The sequence below is a fragment of the Falco biarmicus genome, chromosome 8 (assembly GCF_023638135.1).
Source record: "Falco biarmicus isolate bFalBia1 chromosome 8, bFalBia1.pri, whole genome shotgun sequence".
Taxonomy (NCBI): domain Eukaryota; kingdom Metazoa; phylum Chordata; class Aves; order Falconiformes; family Falconidae; genus Falco; species Falco biarmicus.
In genome coordinates, this window is record NC_079295.1 from 58,321,594 (window position 1) to 58,343,684 (window position 22,091).

The 22,091-nt window shown below is 49.8% G+C and overlaps 1 protein-coding gene across 5 annotated transcripts; it reads right to left on the bottom strand.

Moving 5' to 3' along the window:
• Nucleotides 1-7,388: 7,388 nt before the first annotated feature.
• SAP30L (SAP30 like) lies at nt 7,389-18,528 on the bottom strand. Of its 5 annotated transcripts, none has more exons than XR_008823566.1 (5): nt 18,018-18,528; nt 16,215-16,337; nt 14,430-14,528; nt 12,300-12,489; nt 7,389-8,753 (listed from the first exon to the last, which is right to left on the bottom strand). XR_008823566.1 is itself a non-coding variant. In XM_056349620.1 (4 exons), the coding sequence occupies exons 1-4, from the start codon at nt 18,201-18,203 to the stop codon at nt 12,361-12,363; spliced, it is 537 nt and encodes a 178-aa protein (XP_056205595.1). In that variant the 5' UTR covers nt 18,204-18,528; the 3' UTR covers nt 7,389-12,360. The 5 variants fall into 5 exon arrangements, 2 of the variants coding, with proteins under 2 accessions (XP_056205595.1, XP_056205596.1); XR_008823565.1 differs by having other exon boundaries at nt 7,389-9,323; XR_008823564.1 differs by having other exon boundaries at nt 9,375-12,489.
• Between the last annotated feature and the right edge of the window lie 3,563 nt (nt 18,529-22,091).

A 22,091-nucleotide genomic window follows, 5' to 3' on the forward strand; every position in this document is an offset into this window, starting at 1 on the left:
GGCCACCTGAGAGCCCAGCTCATCGGCCAGGGGAGGTGGCCCTGCACACACCTACGGCTCGACCTTGCCGTGAACTTGATGCCGCTGGGAAGCAGCATGCTCCCGGCACGCAGGCGTGAGTCTGCAGTTGCCCGACAGAAGCACACGCACACAGGGATCGCTTGGCCCCAGGGTAACATCATACGTGCCGTGTCCCCTGCCACTGGAATCCAACCACAGGGATGGTGGAGGGGACCCTGCTGTCTGCCCTGCCTAGCCAAGGAGGCAAGCGCTGGGGGCAGAGGGGCTGCCAGGCACTTTCCACCCCACACTCTGTACCCCTGGGGTTTGGCGTGTAAAGAAATGGTGCTCTTTTTTTTTTTTTCCTCTCCTTTTTTTTTTTTTTTTTTTTCCCTTCTCCCTTCCTACCAAACCCAGACCCTGCTTCTTGTTGTTGTAGGTATTTATGGGCCTGTTTATCTGATCTCAGGGGAGCCTATTCTTATCTCAGAAGCAGCGAGGGAAGGGTTACACTGGACAGCTTGGTAGACAGTATGGAGCCAAATAAAATACCAATCTGACAAAAAAAAAAAAAAAGAAAAAAGAAAAAAAAGGGACAGAAACACCCAGCCACCCCATCACCCAGGAGTGCGAGGGTACCTGGAGCAAACCTGCAAGGCCAGGGGATGTTTCTGCAGAGCTCCACTGCTCTGCTCCATGGACTGGATCCTGGAAGGGACCCAGCTCCGCAGGCACCCGGCATCGCCAGCCCGGGCAGGGGACATGGGCTGCAGCCCCCAGATGAGCACGGTCCAGGCTGCGGGCTGGGACCCAGCTCAGCACATCGGCTCCCAGAACTGGGATCTGTGAAGGGAAGGCTGCTGGCTTCGGGCAGGCAGCAGACCACCTGGCAAGGCATGCCCAGGCACACAGCAGGGGAGGGTGCCTTTCGCTTGCACTGAAAGAGGGAGAGAAAAATAACATTTTTTTCAGTTTCAGGGTGGTTGTTTGGCCATAAAGCTGCTGTTTGCTGGTTCCCCGGGGTCAGCACAGATATGTCCCTGCTCAGGATGAGAGGCACAGCCGGTCCCCAGCCCCAGCAGGGACTTACTGGAGGTCGCTCTGAAGGTCACGGCCAGGGCCAGGGCGGCTGACGGCTGTCACAGGGCCTCTCTGGCCTGGCCCCAGCGGGTGACACAGGGCTGGGGGGGAAGGGGGCAACCCCCGGACACTGTGCTGGTGGGGGGCAGTGAGGAGCCCTGTCTCTGCTCTGGCCTCTCTGGAGCCCAAGGATGCAGCACCGCTGGGCTAGAGCGAGTGGGGCCAGGTGGGATGGAGTAGGGTGGGTTGGGGCTGGATGGGATGGCTCCTCTTGCCACCCCAAGCAGGGGGACAAGGGTAACCCCATGCCAGCGGTCCCCCCCCAGTCCTTGCCCCCTCCCTGCCCTGCACCCCACTTTAATTACCCCCTCTTAAGGAAGCGCCTGATAGTTCTGGCCACTTAAGGTAGCCCCAGCCCCTCTCAGTAAGGGTAATTGGGCCATAATTTGTTTTCGGTGTCAAGATGGCGTCAAAGATAAGACAAAAATCTCCAGGTTTGGGGCTAAAGAGACAGGAGAAATCCTGACCCGGGGCCGACCTCGGAGGAATGGCCACAAGCCCCAGTGAGTAACATGGCAGGTGAAAGATTTACTGCCAGGGGAGCTTTTTGATCCTCTCCCAACACTTGGAGCCTCTCAGCCCAGTTGCTGGCTCCCAAGTCAGACTGTCTCCTGGGAACACCACTCAAGTGGGAAGGTTTTCTGTCCCACTGAGGCCCCCTCAGCTGCAAAGTTCATGACATGCGATAGTTCTTTCTGAAATCTCCACGCTTCTGGAGTCACGTGATTCTGAGACCCATCTAAAGAGACGATGCGTTTCCGTTCCATAGCTGTAGAAATGATGTCCAAGCATGGGAAGGCTCTAGAGCCACAAGGCATATGAAGGCTCCAACTGTTTTTTCTTTCATTTTTTAAAACAAATCCAAACTCTCTGCGATTTCACCCCTATAGCTGTTCCTGCTTGGGTCTGCTAGCACTGAGCTCTGCCCAGGGTGTATTTCTCCATGTAGCTGCCTGTGCTGGGAGAAGACCACAAGCCCTGCACACTGGGCCAACCTTCCCAAGACCATCCTTCAAGCAACAGGCAAACTCACCGCCCACCTCCTGCCCCTACCTCTCCAAAGCCAACCTTTGCTCCACTCCATGAAGGCCCTTACCCAGCGCAGGGTGTTGGTACCAGTGGGTATTTACTCCTCTCACAAGACTCAAGTGCTTGGTGTGGGGTTAGCAAAGGTGCTCACCATGGCTTTCTGGAGAACCACCCACCCTTGTCCTGCTCAGTGGTGGAGCAATCCCATCAGCAGGCATCCTCTCTGGCAGCGACGACACTTTGCTGCTGGCTCCCTGCTGATCTTCTCCCATGACATCTCAGCACAGCCCTCAGGCGAAGCTGGGCGGTGTGAGCTGGCACAGCGGCCCACTTGTGTCCCACACAACAGCTGGGTTTAAGGTCCAGGATGGAAGCTGGCTGGGAGCTGGGGCTGGGGTGGTGGAGGATCGGTGCCATACAGCTCAGGGCAGGGGGTCAAAAGAGCTGGGCACCTTGCTCAGCAGGACTCCATGCCATCTCCATAGCTGTGGACGCTGGACAAGCTCTGTCTCTCCTGGTCACTCCAAAGCTAAAGCACAACAGCAGACCGGAGCTGCTGCAGCTCCAGGAGCCTGCAGAGCAGAGGAGCCAAGGACCCGGCTGGACCTGCTGGAGCACAAGCGGGAAGCCCAGGCTGGGAGGAGGGTATTTACTGGTGAGAAAAAAGCAAGACGGGCAGTTACCCAAGAGCTTTGAGCTGAGGGACTGCAAAGCAAGAGCACACGCTTGGAGCCTCGCCGATTCTTTGCGACGGATCCCTGAGGCGGGGAAGGTTCTTGTTCGCAAAGTTTCCTTTTTCCCCGCTTGTTCTTTTGCGTGAGGAATTCAGGTCCTGACCACCCTGAAAGACTTTACAGTAACCAGAGAAGTAGGGGAATTTATGGCGTCACTAGCGGCTGAAAGCTGAGGAATTTAGAGGAAAAGGGTTTTTTATTTTTTTTCCTTAGACAGCAGCTACCTTGACAAAATTCTCATGGCCTGTAACTGACCTGCAGGAGCAGCCGGGGGGGATGTGGGGGCCGGAGCAGGCTGGTTCAATTGCCTCAGCCAGGAGCTCCTTCCCAAACGGGGAAGCTGGAAGGAGTTAGGAGGCTGAGCTAGTGCACAAAGCTTGCGTCAACCCCGAAACTCCCTCCTCTGCTCACCTTCACCGCTCAGTCCGTGCTGCTTTGGTCCCGTGTCTGACGGGGAGCGGGAGGGCAGGCTCTGCACTGGAGCTCATCGGCTTGACTCAGACCTGAGCCTGGGCTGCTGTCTTCAACAGCTCACCCGACAAAACGCCCCGGAACCAAGGCGGCTGCTTAGGGCTCAGCCCACGCAATTCCACACCCAACACCTTTTCAGGCTCCTGTTTCTAGGATCATGGCAGAAGGAGGAGGGAAAGCCCCCGTGGGGACCTTTGCAGTGCCTATTGGCCTGCTTTGGATGAGCAGCAGGGAGGAGTGGGGAAAACAGGATTCTCCCTTTCCAGGAGAGACAGGAGGAGGACAAGGTATGGCCAGGTGAGGCACAGCAGCTCCCTGGCACTGCAGTTTCTGCTAGTTTAACAAGAAAAGCCCTGTGTGTACACAATGCTATCACTGCGCCAATGAAGAGCTTTCAACCTGCTTCTTATCCCCAGGAAAACAGAGATGCAGAGGGCTGAGGTGAGTCCAGCCCAGCACCAAGGGCTCCGCTTCTTACATGAGGGTCAGGCTTTACGGCCAGTAAACCAGTGGAAATCCAAGGAAATAGTTAAACAACCAGATTCTGTTGGGAAGGTGGGTGTGGAGCAAAAAGAACCTCAACCTGCAGGGTGCAGGGATCCTTCCAGGGCAGACTGGACAGGGAAGAGCTGAGCAGTCCTGTTCTGGGACTCTACAGAGGTCCTGGTTGCCCTCTGTGGCCGGGCAGAGCTGGGAAGGTGCTGAGCTGTTTCACCCACGTCCCAGTGCAGAGGTGCTGGATGTGGTGCTCGCCTTTCCCACCCCACCCCAGTGAAGGGTCTGCCATTTGGACGGCCAGCCCCCCCCCCCCCCCCCCCCCCCCCCAGAGATCAGCTTGCTCAAGGCTGCCTGCCAGCCGTCTGCTCCACAGGCGCAGGGGCTGGCTGACACCCAGCCACCAAACCCAGGTACGCACGAGCTGGCTCCAGGACCGCGGGAGACATCCCACCACCTTCCCTTTGCTGAGGACGGATTTGCCCACGCAGGTGTCAAGAGCAGGAGGAGACACAGGCAACGCGCACACACCGCTTGGGCTCGGAGCCTCCTCTGCTTCGCCACCACGACTGGGGTTAGTCAGCTTGCCGATGTGATGCCCGTCATCGTGCCCTCTGGTCCCTGGCACTCCATGCCCGTGGGAGGAGAAGCAGCAGAGCCATCTCAGCTACCTGACGCTCTCCCTTTCCCCTGTCTCAGTCTCTGCTTTTCCCACAGGCACCACAGTGCGCTCTGCTGAGGATGCCAAGCGATCACAGAGTAGTTCCTGCAACACTAAAGGGAACAGGTCTTGGAGAAAGTTCCAAAAACAATTAAGTAAAAGCAAATCAGAGGGCTTTGAGGTACTTAGGGAAGAAGCCAACGTTGCCTGCAAGGGTAAGAGATGTGAAATCGGCTCCAGCTCCTGCCAAAGTGAGATTGAGTGCTGGCAGAGCCGTGCAGTCGTTCCTTATTGGATACAGGGGAAATAAAAAAAAAAAAGAAAAAAGAAAAGCAAGCCCTAAGGCTCTCCCCTGCACACTCAGTCTGCTCAACCACATCTCTAAAACACAAAACCATTAAATCCACATTCACATTTTTCCCCAGTCCTCCGCGCTGCCCTTTGTACTGGGGAGAGGGGAACCGGAGCCTGGTTTCCATCAGGGCTGCAAGGAGGCTGCAGGACGGCTCACGCAGAGAATCGGACGTGTTCAATTTCAATGTCCAACCACGAAAAAAAAAACCAAACCCACACCAACCAACCAAACCAAACAAACCATTTTTATGATCTCCACATCCCACTCCAGCATCACCCTGCTTCCGGCGCCTGAGCAGCGCAGCAGCTCTGACCCAGGAGGCAGCTCTGGGTCGGGACGTGGCTCTGGTCCCCGCGGGGCTCAGCCGCACAGCACCCGGGTTACCGAGCTAACACTGCCCTCGCACGGCAGCTGCCAGCCGAGGGAGGGGTGTGCAGCATTAGGCCCATCAGCTCGGCCTGCTGGGCTCGGTTTCTCGGTGTGAATACATTAAAAAGACGGAGCAAGGCGCTTCCTTGGTTCTGAGCTTGAAATCTCCTGTGAGTTTCTCGGCAGGCAGCAAACCAAACATGAGATTAAGCAGCATTACTCGTCAGCCTATACAAATAACAGGTTAATTGGATGAGTTTATTTGTATGGCTGGAGTCCCCGTTATACCCTCTCATGCTACAGGCAGCACCCGTGCAACAGGCTGCAGCTTACAGCCGTCCTCCTGCAGCCCTTCTGGCAGGACAGGGCCTGCACTCACCGGCGTGGGGACACAAACGGCCGCCTTTTCCCCTTCCACTGGGGTACGCTGCCCTTGCCCTCACCCGAGGACTTCCCCCCTCCCCGATAACTCCTAAAAGAGCTTGACAACATGCAGGTGATGCCCTGTAAAGTGACCCACCCTTGCTCCTTGTTTCATGGCACCCACCTGTGTCACCTCTGGTCTTGCCACCTTCAGCTGGGAGCTCCCGGAGACAGGGACAAGGCTCTTGCAGCGCGGCAGCGTGCTGCCCCACACAGAAAGATCCTGGTTTGTTGCAAAGGCCACCAGACACATCCACAAACGCAGGCACCGAGGACACGGAATCTGCTTCTGATGCGCCAGCTCCGTCTCCCCTGGCTCCCCAGTACATCAAGGTCAGTCTTTAGCTAAGAGAATTTTAGACTCAGACATAACTACTGATCACTGCTCCTTTCTCACAGCAGAGTAAAGCACCAACACAATTTGATTCAACGCTCTAAGGTCTCTTCCCTGCGGTCCCCACTCCCTAACACTGAAAGCTAACACCCCGGGACGTCGGGCAGGGGGAGCCCAGCATCTCCTGCATGCATCAGTGCGTTACAGGGAGGCACGTTCTGCACGGCTGGAAGTCACCTACAGCAGCAACACGAGCTGCCACCCTCCTTCCAGGGAGCACCTCATCCCTTGCCATGAACTGAACTGTCATGAGGAGACAGGTCAGTTGGTTGTAGGACAGCACCAAGGAATGGGATACAGGAGATTTGTCAGATTATTTCAGGGACGATTGTCTGTGCCAATCTTTACTGCACATCAACTGTGTAATTTGACAGTTCAGGTCATGTATTTTGAGCGTACAGCTCTCAACATCCTATCATCCTCCCCCATGAGAGCCCAAGTGTCTGAAAAGCTACACTACAACCTCTCTCCAGGCTAAAAATCGAGGCTAAAGCATGCCTCGGGCAGTGCCAGCAAAGTCTTAGGAAATGCCGTGACAGAGTTCAGGAGAACAAGCATTCAAGCCCCCATTTCTGGCATCACTTGCTTCCTCGCTGCCACAAAAAAGTGAGGCATCTTTGCCTATATGGCTGATGGTCAGGAGGAAGAGCAATGCGGGAAGAAGAAACACAGTGCTAGATGGAAAAGGATCTTGCCAGCTAACTGATTGACCATCGGGATGCTCCATGTCCGCGTGGCTCTGGAGTAGCACCCACCTCGTCAGCCAGGCGTGCAGCTTCGACTCTGGGCAACAGGAGCTGGAAGTCATACATGAGACGCAGCCAAGGGCGCGCTCGCGAAGGCAGCAGAAGCACAGGGTCGAGCTAGACACAAAGAAGATTCACTAGGAAACATAAATCAAACGAGATGCTGCACTTGATTGACTGTTCACGATAGGGGAGAGGCATTCCCCATCACAGAGGAGCCCCATACTTCCCAAAATGCAAGGTCACGTGGCTCTCCAACAACCTCCATCCTTCTTGTGAGGGGTCTTTTTGTTGCTTTCAGAAGGCTCCGTGATTTGCACCTGTGCAACCCCCATGGGTTTGTCACGAAATAGCCCACCACCTGAGTTTTCTATTTCAGGCTTGACACATCCCAGTCAGCAGTGCCATCCTCCCCTCCCAGTCCGCAGCATTTTCAGCCCTGGGGAGGCAGGTGGGACATGACAGTGAATCAGAGAAGCCTGGCACAAAGCATCCATGCAAAGCAGAACGCCACTGGCTCCAGAGCCAAAAGTGCTAAGGGCAGAAAGGCAAACAGAAGGGAATGCAGGCCTTGTTGCTAGATAGATCATTTATTAAAGTGAAATTCAGCATTTTATCTTTGTCAGACAGTACAGAATTAAAGTCTCATACACAGTGGAAGCAGGACATTTCCTACACCTCAGAGAAATGAGTTCTACAGTTTTTGCTATAAGTTACTAAGTTGCTTTAACAATGCACAGCTATATTACACAGTTAAAAATACAAGGTGTCCAAAACATTTGGCATAAGATCAGCACAACACATGGAGGCCAGAAACAGAAGAGGGAACACAGTTTTTCTCTCCCAGTAAGCCCGCTAGAAGACTCCAAGCCATTCTGCAAGTTCCCTGCTGTTCACCTCCCCTGCTCTCTAGCTGCGGAGCAGAGTGGCAGCTAGGACAGGAGGATCCCAGCCCTGCGAGGGCTCTGCTGAGCTCCTGGAGCCTGCTGATGTACAGGATGGCCTGCAGAGCTGCTTGCGAGGGAAGTTCAGGTTTAAGGCAGAAGCCCCCCTCCCCCCCCCCAGCCTCTCCCCACACTTTCTTCAACCATTTAATTAATTCCACACAGATGTGTTCACAGGCAAGTAAAAAACGCGAGACCAGGCATTGCTGTGAAAAGTGCAAGGAGTATCTCACATCCGAACGGTTCATTTGCACCTGGAAAGTGGAAAATGAAAACTCCCTAACTCGGTAAGCTAGAGATGGCTAAAGGGCGTCAGTGACAAGAGGAGTGAGGCATCAGTAACATTCCTTCACCTTTGGGACTCTCCAGTCAATGCTCCGGGCAGTACAAGGACTCCTTTTGTACGGGAGGCTACCTTGTATGACCCGCTCTTTCAAACCATAGAGGCAAAGTGACTCTAGTGCTCTAGGGAAGTAAAACGATCCGTGAACTTAAAGAAACAGTCCCCCAGCAGACCAGTTCTCTCCCCTCCAACTGCAGTTACTGCTGAAGATCTCCCATTGGTATTTACACTTGGCTCAAGCGAAAGATGTAAAGTGCGCAGCTCCCCGCTTCTTTCCCTCTCGTAAAACATCCATTACAAGAGCGAACGCCGAACAAACCTCCTTCCACGTTGCTAACTGGAAGCGTGTTTTGTTCAGTCTCTCTGTGGGCCATGTCCCGTTTCCTTTTCTCTGTGCCATCATGACCCGCTTGCAAACTCGCACGTACTGTGGATTATTTCGACTTCTGCTTTCAAAGCCTCTCTGAATCCAGCTTGCACTTCAGACTAACTTGAAATGCCAGACTTGATACGTTTTGGTCAAGTCTTGCACACCAGGGTATCTAGTGGTTTACAGCCACTGCTCTGAGGAAAACCGACAGCAGAGTGCTGGGGACAAGTGGTACAAACATGCCCGCTCTGCTTTTCTCAGGCTGAGCATCTGAAGTGCCTGGTAAAAGAAACATTAGCTTTTAATGCAATTCTTTACTTCTGGTTGATATACAATATTTTTTGAGATGCAGACTTTTTTAACACCCTGCATTCTAACACAGTCTCCTTGGATATATTTGCACTTTCCAGCCAACAGATTGCCCCAGACTCAAGTCTTTGCATGCTTCTAACTCCCTCGAGTTGAGTTCAAGCCAATAACTACCAGCAACGATTTCTTCTTCTTCCCTTAAAGCGAGCAGAGGGTCAGCATACAGGATGAAATTAACCCCGGAAGAGATGTTTCCGCATTATTTGGATTTCATACTAATGGCTTTGGAGCTATTCAGAAGTCTAATTAAGTTAATGCAACTCTTCAATGAGAATTGAATTAGGCTATGTAATTGAATTAGGCTATATAATGGCTGGAGGGCTTCAAAGACGATTCCTCTGCCCCAGGGTGAATGTCACCTATGCAGGTTTGTAAGAAATAATCTTCCACTATTATAAATGGAAGAAGACATCTGGCCATCCTCCATGCCCCCAAGGCTTGTGCTCCATGGTTCAAAGCTAGACAGAATTTAAGGCCCATCTGTGAAAAGCAAAATGTAAAAGGAAAAAAACCATAAAAATCTTATCATACCAGCCAAAGCGATTTGGGTCTTCCACCTTTCCAACAAGTCCCATCTAAAAGTGCTGAGCAAATGTCCCACCTCATGGCTTCACAAGTGTGAGGTTCAAACACATTTACTTTGAAGTTTAAAACAAAAAGTTGGAAAGTCTATTTTTTTTTTTTAATTGGCATGCAGCATAAGGAATCAAATACACAGAATGGTATTATACAGAACGACAATTGCATTGTTGCGTTTTCTGGTTATTAGACACTAAATGCTTTTCAAGAATCACAGGCACCCTGAACATGGATATTGCTACTGAATTGACGTGTGGTTTCAGTTTATAGCATGGGAGCCATAAAGTGGCTAACCCTTCCAACAAGACATCTGCTTTCTTTTGCTCAAGGCGTTTTGCTCTAGCTAAGTTGAGAATAAGGTAATAAGGCATTTGCAAGGGTTTATAAGGCCATGGGGTCCGACAGCCAAAGATTCTTCTGTTTCTTTGGTGTCTTGCCTCCAAGCTTTCCACCTTATAAACAACTGCTAATGGCTGGTAAACATCTCTTCACCATCACACTTCATTAAGAATTTTTTCAAAAAAGTATAATTGCTTTACGAGTGAAACCAACAAGGATCACATTTCACATCAATTGACTATTTTCAGGAAAAAAGAAAAAAAAAAAAAGTTTCCTGGATACCACCTCTGCACAAAAGCATTCCAGTGAATACACCTGAACAGATGGAACCTGCCACCATATTTCCTTGAAAAGAATCATTTTGCTGCTGGCTGCTAAAACACCCCAACAGATTTATTTACTCTTTGAAATAAAACAAAACAAAATACAACAACAAAAAAGTAAATCCCAAACAAACTACATTTTTACAGTTTTGGTCTAGAAGTTACAATGAGGCATAACCCTCTCAACTCAGAAACTCATTTTCCCTTGGTAATATCCTCTGATGACACGAGCACTTTGAAGATTAACATGCAGTCAGAGAACACACCCTTTTAGCTATCTGTCCTGAATGAGAGAAGCCAGATCATGTTGACTGACGTGGGAATTACTCCACCCTTTCAATAAGGAAAGGACCAGCATAATTAGGAAATTTTTAAACATTCATTAAATACCGACGCAAGACATTCTCTCCTCATTCCTTGAACCTCTCTCTTGTCTGATACTCTTAAAATCCATACTGAATCGAACAAGGAAATGCTGAAACAATCACACTCTCCAAAACTTCACAAATGGGATGTGTACCATAACAGAGTATTTCTGTCTATGACACAGGACTTAGACATGTTGAAGTTTGTTGAACATGTTTTTGGAGTATTAGCAAACACTTCAGAGCTGATGTGAACAGCTTGCTTTAAGTTGTGACTTGATTTTTAAAGAGACCTTGGGAGAGCTTCAACAAGAGCTTCACTACGTGAACTCTTCATGCCTTACGACACATGATGCAGTACTAAGCTGGGATCGTGACCTGTGTATTTAGCTCTTCAGCAAAGCTTCATCCAGTTTTGGAATATTAAAACCTGCCATTGACAAAATGCTAGCCAAAGTTTTCTACTGTTCAGTTCGTTGCTTAAGGCTTGTTGAGAATATGCTCTGTGTGGAGTCTTGGCATCTTGTAACAGAACGGAGACATTGGTTAGGACAGCAAAGAAACAGAGTGGTGCTTTAAATCATGAGATCCCCTTGAATAGAACTTGAGGTCACTGGAGAACAGTCAGTCACAACCGACACTTTTATATGCTCCTTTTGCCAAAACAACCACTGTTATTTGTAAGGACACCTTGGCTTGCAATAACAAAATCAGAGCCATCTCCTCCTGCAGCGCCCAGTTAAAGAGCACCCGCATGCCACCCACCACTCACACAGCTCTCATGAAAGCACAGCACACGTAATGCTCGCGAAAGGCAAGTGCTTCGCTGCTTCTTGCCCATTGCAAAGACAGATGAAATGCATCATGCTCCAGCCAGTTCACTACCCTGGTTATGGTGCTACACCCATTCGTGTAAGTCTGCTTTACGCTAAACACAGACCACCGAGCCCACCAATCCACACAGCAGTTTTGTGACACCTGCTCAAGACTAGCTGCAGTATAAAATTCACATCACTTGTGATTGATACCTGATCTGACACAGAGATCAAGAGACAGATGTCATACTGTTTCACCTACCATCACTGAGCCTTGAATACAAGGGAAATACGCATAAGCGAATTAAATGAGCATTTCTACCAATGTGATCAAACCCAGCAAATAAGCTCTATTTGCCTTAATACCATATTCTGAGGAAATGCGGAAGTTTTAAAATGCTTACAGGCAATTAATTAGTGAGTTCTTAAACGAAAGAAATTAGAAAAAGATTGCAGAGAGTTGTTTGGCATCCATGTCAGAAGGGGGCAGGAGGAAAAACGGATTAAAAAAATAATAATCAATTTCAGACTAGGCAAGCAGTGTTCACGGAGTAGATTTGGTGAGCTGGAGCATTTGTAGAAGTTTGGGACTTGAAGCACTGACTCAAGGCAAGACAGAGAATGTGTAGGTGGGGAGCAAACATCAGACAAAACTTCTGATCCATGCACCTTGATAATGAATTTTATCTCTGCCGCTATTCCAGTCCTGCACCAAAACAAACTGCATGGTGGTTTGTGATGCAGTCTGAATTCAGTGAAAAAATTCCACCTGTGATCTGAATTGCACTGAGATGCAGATTTCCAGAAATGGTTTAAAAAACCGAGTTGACAAACTCCACAGTCCTACAGGTTTAATTGGTTTCCCCATTTCTTTATTCCAATGTGATTCTGAAATGAGGGGAAGAAGTCTTCAGAAACATGTTGGGCACATGTTTTCAAATACTCCTGATAAGAATGTCTATATTTTTTTCTGTCATCCAGACTTACTGCATTAAAAAAAAAAATGTACAATATACTTCAACAGTTTTTGTATACCTAAAATGCACAATACCATCTGATCCTTCAAGGTCTCTATTATTCCAAGTCTTGTTAATCTTCATTCTAGTTGCTTGCTACCTTCTGATTTCTGGTCCAGCCTGCTCTTGTTGTTCTTCACCATATAGATGAAGTATGCAAGCGTCTCTTTCTCATTCACAGGAATATTCCTGAAGTGACGACTGACAGTCTAGAAGGACAACATGTAAAGAGACAGAAATTCTGAAATTAAAAAGTAGAAATAATCAGAACAGGTTTATCTTCACTTTCCAAAAATGACTTTATGGCCACTGAATGTAATATACTTGTAGTCAAACATGCACCAATTCAAACTGTCAGTCCTCATTTACCTCTCTCTCTTTACAGCTGGAATGTGCATATGAACATAGCATAGTCTTGCTACGTCAGCAGTATTTGCAGCCAACCTACAAGCGGAATTTGGAAGCCAGAATGTCCTCCTGCCAAACCAGCATAGCCTCTCCTAAGCGACATTCATGCCGAGATTATTTGGAGAGCAATTTTTCCCTGCATCTCAGTATTTTAAAGTGTCAGAAATATTGAAACACCTTGCTGTGTGAACCCTATGTAGCAAAGTTTTAGAATCCAAAGGAAAACGCACTGAGTGAATTTTCACTGAAAGGAACACCAGGGGATTTGTAATGGGAGGGTTAGGGCTACCCCTCTCTGACACTAACATAAGCCCTGAACCATTAGCTGCTTTTTTTCTCAGGAAATGAACGTAGAAAACATGTTGGAGCTGGACAAGATCTGCTTCTCATATGGGAGAAGTTCTTTTTTGGTACCCAACACAGCTCCAGAACTGGATTTTGATGCAGGCTGAGCAATAAGTCACTCCAAGAAGATTTATGGAAGTTTGAGTTTTCCTTACGGTGGGGTAGCAGCAGGAGTCTAAGAGCCTCAGGCAGCAGTGATTCAAGCATGGGAGCTGGACGAGGATCCAGCGTAGGGTCAAAGCTGCTCAGACTTCACAGGAAATCTGGGAAGTGTGTGACAACTTTAAGTTAGGCTCCCTTTATTTTCCGCTTGCATAGTAGTTTGTTTTTTTTGTTTTTTTGTTTTTTGTTTTTTTTTAACTCCTTGGCACATTCATGGTAAATTGCCTAAGTAAGAAGTCCTTTGTGGCAGGAGGTAGCCGAGAGACTATGAACTGGTTAGTTAGAACATGACAAATCAGAACTAATATGGAGGATATACACCCAACCCTGCTTCGTTCAATTTACTCCTACATTGCACTACACTTTCTCTATATTCTGTATATTCATTACCTAGCTGACTTTGAAAGAGAGCAAGACAGTGTCTTGCTGTCTCTTTTGGTCTGCCGTTTTTTGTTCTTTAAAGCAAAACAGTTAGTTTTGGGCAGACAGTTGTGAAAGTCTCAGCTTACAAAATCAACCTTGTTACCATTAACTGCTACAGTTTTTTCAAGTTTAGAGAAGACTTTTCCCACAGCATGCCTTCAGATCAAGTCAGGAAAGAGAGCAGAGCAGATGTGTACCAAGCACAACTAGCTCAAATAACAAAGAGATACAGAGAGTTCTTTCTTAACAAGTATCCCACATGGTGAGAAGGAAAGAGCCTTTTATTGACTTAATACAAGAATTGTAAGATGTCAGGACAAGGGAGGAAAATAAGGAATCTGAAGTCATGGTCAGTGATTCTGCCTTTAATGATAAGCAATTCCAACCAGGTCAAGTGCCTGTGAGGAAAGAAAAACTAACAGGGCACCTAAGGTGACTGGTAATGTGTAAGTCTGACTTTCAGTTGAACAGAAATCTTCAGCTAACACCCAGGTCGCTGGAAACTAGGTTCTGTTTCCGTTCCCTACAGGTAATGAATTGTGACTATGAACAAGGAGGGAAAGGAAGCAGAGAAAAGCAAGTTACTAAAACATGCCTTCAAGAGCCAGCTTCCATGTCTTCCACGACTGTCTCAGGTGAATGAAAGCATGTAGCTTTCTGTTGGCATCATCCCATGAAACCTTTCGCAGAGCACACAGTACGTACTAGCAAGAGTCGCTACAGATATTAGTGTCCACAAAACGTGTACTTGAGCAGAGGAGATAAGAAGTTTTTTAGTAACAGAGATAATACTACCTCTGTCGTCACTTACTTCTGCTAGCTGAGCTTTGTTGAGTCCAGGCCTAGTCTGCAACTTATAATGTCTCTTGTAACGTCGCAGGGTGTTCACTTGGAGCTGGAACAAGTCAACCTGGAAGTGATGCAGAGAAGAGAGGATGAGCACTACCTTTAGCTTCTATCAGGCAGAAACGTAGAGTTATCTAAAAATAATTATTTCTGCCTCAACAGGACTGCTCCTTGCCTGTATTCAGAACCACACCAGCTTGCCTTACTGACAAATCTAAGTATATTTTGTATTTGTTAATGCTAAAGGACCAAAACAGCCTCAGGGAAATACAAAATTTTGTTCTGGTTCACATGCTGTCAACAGAATTGCTGGCCAATTTCTGCTCTCAATTACACCTCTGCAACCTTCAAGCAAAGGGGAACCTTTTGTTCCCACAAGGTTTAAAAAGCTCACACATGAAATATCAATTTAGCAGGCAGCGAACAAATGGTTTGTGACATAAAACAGAGCATAGAGACAGAGAAGAAACGAAATTCAAATACTGAAATGGGAAGTGCAGAGATTAAAAGCAAGGGTGGTGGTGGGGGAGGTTACAGGAAGGAAGATAAAGATCATGTGGAAAATGCCATGTTTCACAGACAAAAGGAATTTCTGGTGAAACCCAAGAATAAAATGACAATGAAACTGACAGCTGCAGAGCTCCCTCTTCAGTTAGGTGACTGCATCCCTCAGGTTTTAACCACCAAATACCCTGCATGCTCTAGAGCACTAGCATTTTCAGATGCCAGCTGAGTCTTCACCAATTATCCTGGCAACTAACATAAAGCCTGTATAGGAAAGTTTGGATGGAGAATCTTGCGGAATGGAAACAAAAAGAGCTTCAAGAAAAGGTCAGATATCCTGAAAAAAACAAACCAAACCCTTTCTACTCTTTCAACACCTCCACACAGCGAGGTGTGGACACAGCTTTGCAGCAAAGACATAGCTGTGCTGGCAAAACGATTCTTGGTGGCTTTTTTTTTTTTTTTCCCAGAAATAAAACACTTTTTGCCAATATGGGTGGCATTTCCAGCAGAGGGCTCTGCTGACATGGCCAGAACTCTGGTCCTCCATGAACATTACCTCTGCACAACTTTTTGCAATGTCAACAGTACCAGAAACATCACCAAAGCAAATACAGTGCACAACAGCACAGAGAAGAAATTATTCTAGAGTTCCGTAACACAGAAAACCTCCCCCAGGCTTTTATTTCCTGAAAATAAAAAGATGTTATGAATTATTTGAAGGCAGTTTTAAATAGTGCCAAAAATACCATATACACAAAGGTCTGGAGAAGCTTAATCTCTCTGGATACCAAATACCCAAACGTAGAGAGTGACCTGTTGAATTCTTCACTGTATTTGCAAAACAATGCATGCTAGGTAATGGAGAACCGTATCAGGGCCACAATCACCACTGAAAGTAACTTATTTTTACCTTTAAAAAAGAATTAGTACCAAATACTCTTTTAACAGCTTTTTGTTTGGAAGCAGTACATATGTGAAGCTATGCGATAAGGTACCTTATCATACCTCTTTTTGTAGAAAACTTCACACAGGCAAAGAACTCATACAGGAATGAATAAGAAAATTAGACAATTACACATTACAAAAAAGCCTTCCTGAAAAGTGAGAATAACTCCATGGTGGTTTCAGTGGAGTTGCAATTTAAAATTTAAATATTTTCCAATACGTGGAAACATCCAAGTGATGTTTTCTTCAACGTGCTCAAAATTGGTAAAGCAGCCTACACCCACTTGCACCTACTAACCTCTGGGACATCCGTTTCATGCTCAGGAGAGTCACCTCCATCATCGCTTGTCTTCCTCTTTCTTTTGTTTCGGACACTTTGAATGAAGTTCTTGTGAAAATCACAAATATACAGATGTCTCACCTGAGAATCAGAAGTGGTGAAAAAACAATCAAAACAGGTACTGTGGAAACAGCATTCAACAGCAGCCAGACACCAGCATTCAAGAGTGCATCGCTCATGACTGGCATGACTGACTGCCTCATGACATTAAGGAATTTCTAATCTTAAACCCCAGGCCTGGTATCGCACTCCTGAGTTCGAGGTAATTTACATTACAAAGACTAAAGGCAAGGAAAATGAAGGACTCAACAGCTCCAGCTGAACCTGAACCTCTGCAGACAATATATTTCTTTTTTATGGTTGCAGTCATATGTCAGAAAAAAAATAGGTAATTGTCTGGAGGAGATCTGTTTGCTTCAGGACTTACTACCAGGCGACTACTATCAAGAAAAATATTATTCTGTGCTGGTCTTGTCAACTTTCTGGTTTCAATAGCATGGAAGATTATTAATGCTAGTATTTCAAAATCTAGACCAAATAAAAGTTGGCTAATTACCTCAACTAAAACAAGCAAACCACAAGCAAAAATGTCTCTTTCCTATAGCTTATCCTGCCACAGAACCCGCTTTGTAACAAATATTATCTCACACTGTTAGCATATATAAAACAATGGACCACGAATGATCAAAATTATTTGGTACTGGAAGGCAGAAATATCTTCAGGTGACACAGGGACTGTACATTCGAAATCACTTTATGCAGCCCAGGTCGTACCTTCCCTTCATTTTTACTTCATTAGTCTGATTACCTCCTTTTATTTCTAAAGGCTTACATCTGTCAACAAAGAATCATTTCTAAAATGAAAGAAACGACTATACCACTAGACAAATCTGCTGAGGACCATAACCAGGAGAAATACTCTGGGTTTTAAGAATAAGATTTTATTTCAAATTGAGTCATGCTGTTCCCATGCCCTGATGTATTCTGGCTCTGCAGAAGGGACCTAACCAACTGGGGAACTTCACCCTTTTTGTTTTTAAAGGTTTTAATCTTTAAAGCTCAGGGATAAAAAGCAATCCAGAGCAGAATTCTGTCGGCTGAGTCACTTCGGAGAATTTCCTTCTGTAACCTTGCCAGGCTGCTTCTGCCTGTTTCTCCGCTGGGCAAGCGACCCGTTCCGGAGCTGACAGCTGTCACTCACTGTCCTGAAGCACATGGGGCCGCCAGCGCTGCCCAGCGAAGCGGCCAAGCGCCCGGTTCCACGGCAGCACAGCTCACCTTCCCAGGGCGCTGGGACAGCTCGCGTCCCGTCACCTGCCTCCCCGCAACTCCAACTAATTAACAAAGCAACCTCAGCGACACCGGACCGAGCGAGCAACCCGCACCGCTCGGCTCACCTAGCAGCATCAGCGGGTTTCGAGGCGAAAGTGAAATTAAAACCAGCGCTGTCGCCCCAAAGCCGCCACGGCCGGCTCCTGTGCTCCCCTGCGCACCCCCCGCCGCCCCCGCCCGGGGCTCGCTCGCCGGCCGCGGCTCTCAGGACGCGACGGACGCCGTGAGGACGAGCCGGACCCCCGGCCCGGCACCGGCCCGCAGCCCCCGCCCCGCAGCCGGCAGGGCCTGGGGAACCCCCGGGGCAGCCGCCAGCTCGGGGCCGGCCGGCGGGGACCGCAGTGCGGTGCGGGCTGGGGGCGGCGGGGCGCGCCCGGCCGGCCGCGGCGGGGGCTCGGTGGCGAGGGCTCGGCGGCGGCCGCCACTCACACTTTTGTCGATGTCCAGCTTGAGCTTCTTCTGCGAGATGCTCTTCTGGATGCGCTTGCTGAAGGACGCGTTGCCGGCGGGGCGCACGCAGCGGTCCCCGTCGTCGATGAGGCAGCAGCTCTGGCCGTAGAAGGGGGCGGCGGGAGGCCCATCCCGGCTGTCCTCCTCGGTGCTGAAACCATTCATCGCCCACCTGCCCGCCCCTCACCCCGCCCGGGGAGCCGAGAACCGGGGAAAGAGCCGCCGTGGCCGCCGCCGCCCGGCCGCCCCCGCGCCCTCGGGGGGACCCCGCCGCCCGGCGCCCCCCGCGGGGGCCCCCCAGTCTCGCAGGGGCCCCCTCAAGGGGGGACCCCCCTCAGCGCCGGCGGAAGGGGCCGCGCCGGCGGGAGGGCCGCCCGCCGCCGCCCCTCAGCGGTGGCCGCGGAGGCCGGGCCGGGCCCCCCAAGCGCCGCCGCCCGCGGGGGAGCCGGGACCCCACACGCACCACTCACACACACACAAAACCGCCTCCCCGGCAGCGGAAGTCCCGCCCCTGGCCTGCAGGCGGGGCGCTGGTTGGGCGGCGCGGCTGAAGGGGCGGGGCGCGCCGACGCCGCTCCGCGAGCCTATTGGGAGGAGTCACTGCCCATCTACCGCCGCCGACCGGCCCCGGCCGGCCTCCGCGGTCGCACGGCAGCCGGAAGGTCGCCGGCAGAGAGGCGCGCGAGCGCGGGCGGGGGCGGGGGGGGAGCCGCGCGCCGTTGCCAGGGCACCGCAGCGCCCCCCCCCCCCCCCCCCGGCGCTGACAGGGGCGGCCATCCGCCGTCCGCCAGCCCCGAGCCCCCGGCCCGCAGCCCCCCGGCCCCGTGAAGCGGCTGAGGATGCCGGGTGCCCCTCCTCGGCCCGGGCGCTGCCGGAGCGGGTGCCCGGCCCCGTGCCCCGGGACGCGTCCCCCGGCCCCAGCGGCCTTCGGGCTGCCGCAGCGCTCGCCCGCCGCAGCCCCGGGCCCGCGGGCCCCCGCCCGGGTTCCTCCTGCCCCCCGCTCCGGTGCCGGCTCAGCCCGCGGCGCCCAGCCCGGCCCTGGCACCGAGCCCTGCCGGCAGCCCCGGCTGGTGCCCGGGCCCGGCTGCAGCCCCCAGGCTCCTCATGGAGCAGGCGGGAGCCCCTGGCTGGAATGTCATTAAAAGCTGCGGGTTTCCCCCTAATTACATGACTGGGATAATGAAAAGAAGGGACCTGCAAAAGCCTTTCCCAAAGCAATTTGGTTTGAAACTTAGCATTTCTATCATCTAAAGGGAAAGTAAAAAAACAATCCCCCAAAAGCCCCAAAGTCAGGTAAAAAAGGGGGGGTGGCAGTGGGGAGAATGAGGGGGAAAAGAGAAACTCCTACCCGATGCATGAGGAAAAGAACTGGGAACGCCGTGACCTCTGTAATACCAGACAGCACATGCCCTTGTCAAGGGTGCGTGAGCAGCTGTAACTGGGAAAGGATTTCACCTTCCTGAAGAAAAGACTTTCTACACAAGCAGGGAAAAGGTTCTATGGACTAAAATTACTTCAAAGTCTGAAATCCCACATGTGGAACAACGTGCGCTAGCACGGGATGGACTGCAGTGAAACACACACAAAATACTTTTGCAAGAGACTCCTCCAAGCCTTTGGTTACAGATCAGCCTGCTCCAGCAACACTGACGCAGACATCTCGCAGCCTGTTCTGCCTGCTCCCCACAAGACGACCAAGAAGCACTAAAATCTGTTATTTTCCAGGCAGTCCTTGCAATACCAAAAATGCCTCCGAACAAATCTGGAGGGCAGGGACTTAATACTCTCCTCTCAACAGTTTGGCTGCTTCTCTCAGTCTTTATTACTGGTGCCCTCAGGCAATTACTAATTTCTGTTTGTCCGTTTGACTAGCAGGGAACCACAGGGTGCTCTGTACTGGCCACACAGGACACCACTCCCCAGAGCCGGCCACTCCAATGGGAAAGTGGTGGAAACAAATGACTTTACCCACAGACCAACAAGCAGTTAGAGAAGAGCAAAGAGACTTAAAAAAAGCAAGATGCTACCGCTTATAAAAGCCCCCGGCCAAACTGCCTGGAATCTGCCTGCCTGAAGTAATACCCTCCTGGCAAAAGCCATACAGATACTCCCTTTTTTTTTGGGAAACAGAAAACGCCAAAAGGCTGACAGTGATCTCAGAGCTCCTGATAGCAAGCTTTCTAGGTTTATCTTAACATTATGAGTAAAAATCCAACGGCAGCCTGAGGAAATCTCGCAGAAGGACTGTCTTGACATTCGGGAAGTTGAAAACAGACTGTAGGGACAGATGATGGTAGCAGCAAGCAAGCAGATAAAAGGGAACATGATCATAACAGGCAGGACTTACTCCTGACCCTGCGAGGAGGAGATTCTGCAGGTGCTCCCTGGACTATTCAATGGGAAACTGGGAGCAACTGGAGAAACAGGCACCATCAGTACTAGAACAGGTTTGTAAGACCATCAGATTGTATTTCATCTTCGGCTGCAAGCTCTCATCCCATGCAAATGGAAAGATTTTAAGTCGTTTTGCAATGCCTACTAAAAGGAAAACACCCCTGCTTTTGTCACTGTTTGCTAATTCAATGCTAAATACCTCCAGCTCAGGCTAACGCAATGACACCTTTTGTCAGTCTTAAAAAAAAAAAAAGGTGCATGGAGGTGTTCATGTAATTGCAGTTTATTTCAGAATATTTATCCTCGTGGGAACCTCAAGATTTCACAGTCTGCTAGTCCGGAACTAGCTTGCTGTGAAATAAACTGCCTCATAGAGACATTCTTTATTAGGTATCTATCACTAATCTGATCTAATAATTCTTTGCAGGAGCTGCAACGAAGTGAGAAACAATGTTTCATAAACCCATCAGCGCCGAGGCAGCTTTAGTGCCTTTGAAGCTGTAATAGCCTGCCCATCCAAGTCAGCCCTCTAATCAAATAAGGGGAACCTGCACAGGCCTTTAAATCTTAGCTGGAGCAGCACTACCCTCTAAAGATAAGTCTGTGATGTAGCTGTCATCCGGAACTTACTGTTTTAATGGAGCTGCTTGGGGTTCTTCGGACAGAAGCACTACTCTCCAAAAGGCCTGTGCTGCCAAAGATGTCCAGAGAGGAAGCTTTTTTATTTTTTTATACCTCCATCAAAAACCGGACTATTTCCACCTTCCGTACCTTGGGGACCAATGTAAACACTGCCCTCGCACCTTCCCCCAGACTCCCACTCTCTTCAGCATTTTTCTATGGTGGCACATTTTGAACCTGCTAAAAAGCTTACTCTGTCACAGCTTTTGGCACATACTCCCCCCGGGAAATGTTCCCGTAGCCAAGAATCACGGCACAATCTTCCCTTGGGAGCACACCTTGCAGTTATCTGCTGGTCCCCCGGCAGCAAGGCTTTCCTTTCCTTCACACATGCACATTTTCCCACATGCTACTGTTTGTCTCCCCTCCATTTATTACAGTTTTTCACCCCAAGGAGTCAAGTAAAAAGGAACGTTGGGAAGGCCACAAAAGAAATGAAGTGGTGACAGTAGAAAGTGCAGAGGGTCCTAACGGGAACATGGGAGAGGGCCATGAGCAATGCCTATAAACTTACCTTGGCTTGGGCCGAGAGACTGCGCTCCCCACACGAGGATTAGAAGACAAACAGGGCAGCGAGCTGTTAAAAACCCTCCCCTGCAAACCAAGGCACAGGACGGATCTACCAGCAGTTGCTCTCAAGGCAGAAACGCAGAGAGAGCGACAGCTTTATCCTGCCCTAAGCTGGGCAACACCTGTGGGACGCTGAACTCCCCCAAACTGCAGGACAAAGCAGTTCAGACAAGGTGCACGTACAGGCTCAGGTGACTTTAACGTTCTATTCTCATGGCCATGTATCTCAGCAGTAAACACACAAACTGCCTTTGAGAAAAGCTTTTTGTGTTGCTTTGACCACGTGGCTGATGGCAGGCTCAGGGAGGGAAGCATCCCGGACGTGGTGGCTGCTGTGTGGGTGTCAGCTCTCGGAGGACCTCACCTGCAAGGTGCTCTTCTTGAAAGGACAGCGAGGCCCATGCTCCG

Excerpts from the sequence above, each read along its gene's own strand:
- SAP30L (XM_056349620.1), bottom strand. The coding sequence starts at position 18,203 with ATGAATGGTTTCAGCACCGAGGAGGACAGCCGGGATGGGCCTCCCGCC. Across the intron at positions 16,338-18,017 it reads AGCTGGACATCGACAAAAGT|GTGAGACATCTGTATATTTG; the intron begins GTGAGTGGCGGC and ends TCTGATTCTCAG. Across the intron at positions 12,490-14,429 it reads ACAAAGCTCAGCTAGCAGAA|ACTGTCAGTCGTCACTTCAG; the intron begins GTAAGTGACGAC and ends TTGTCCTTCTAG.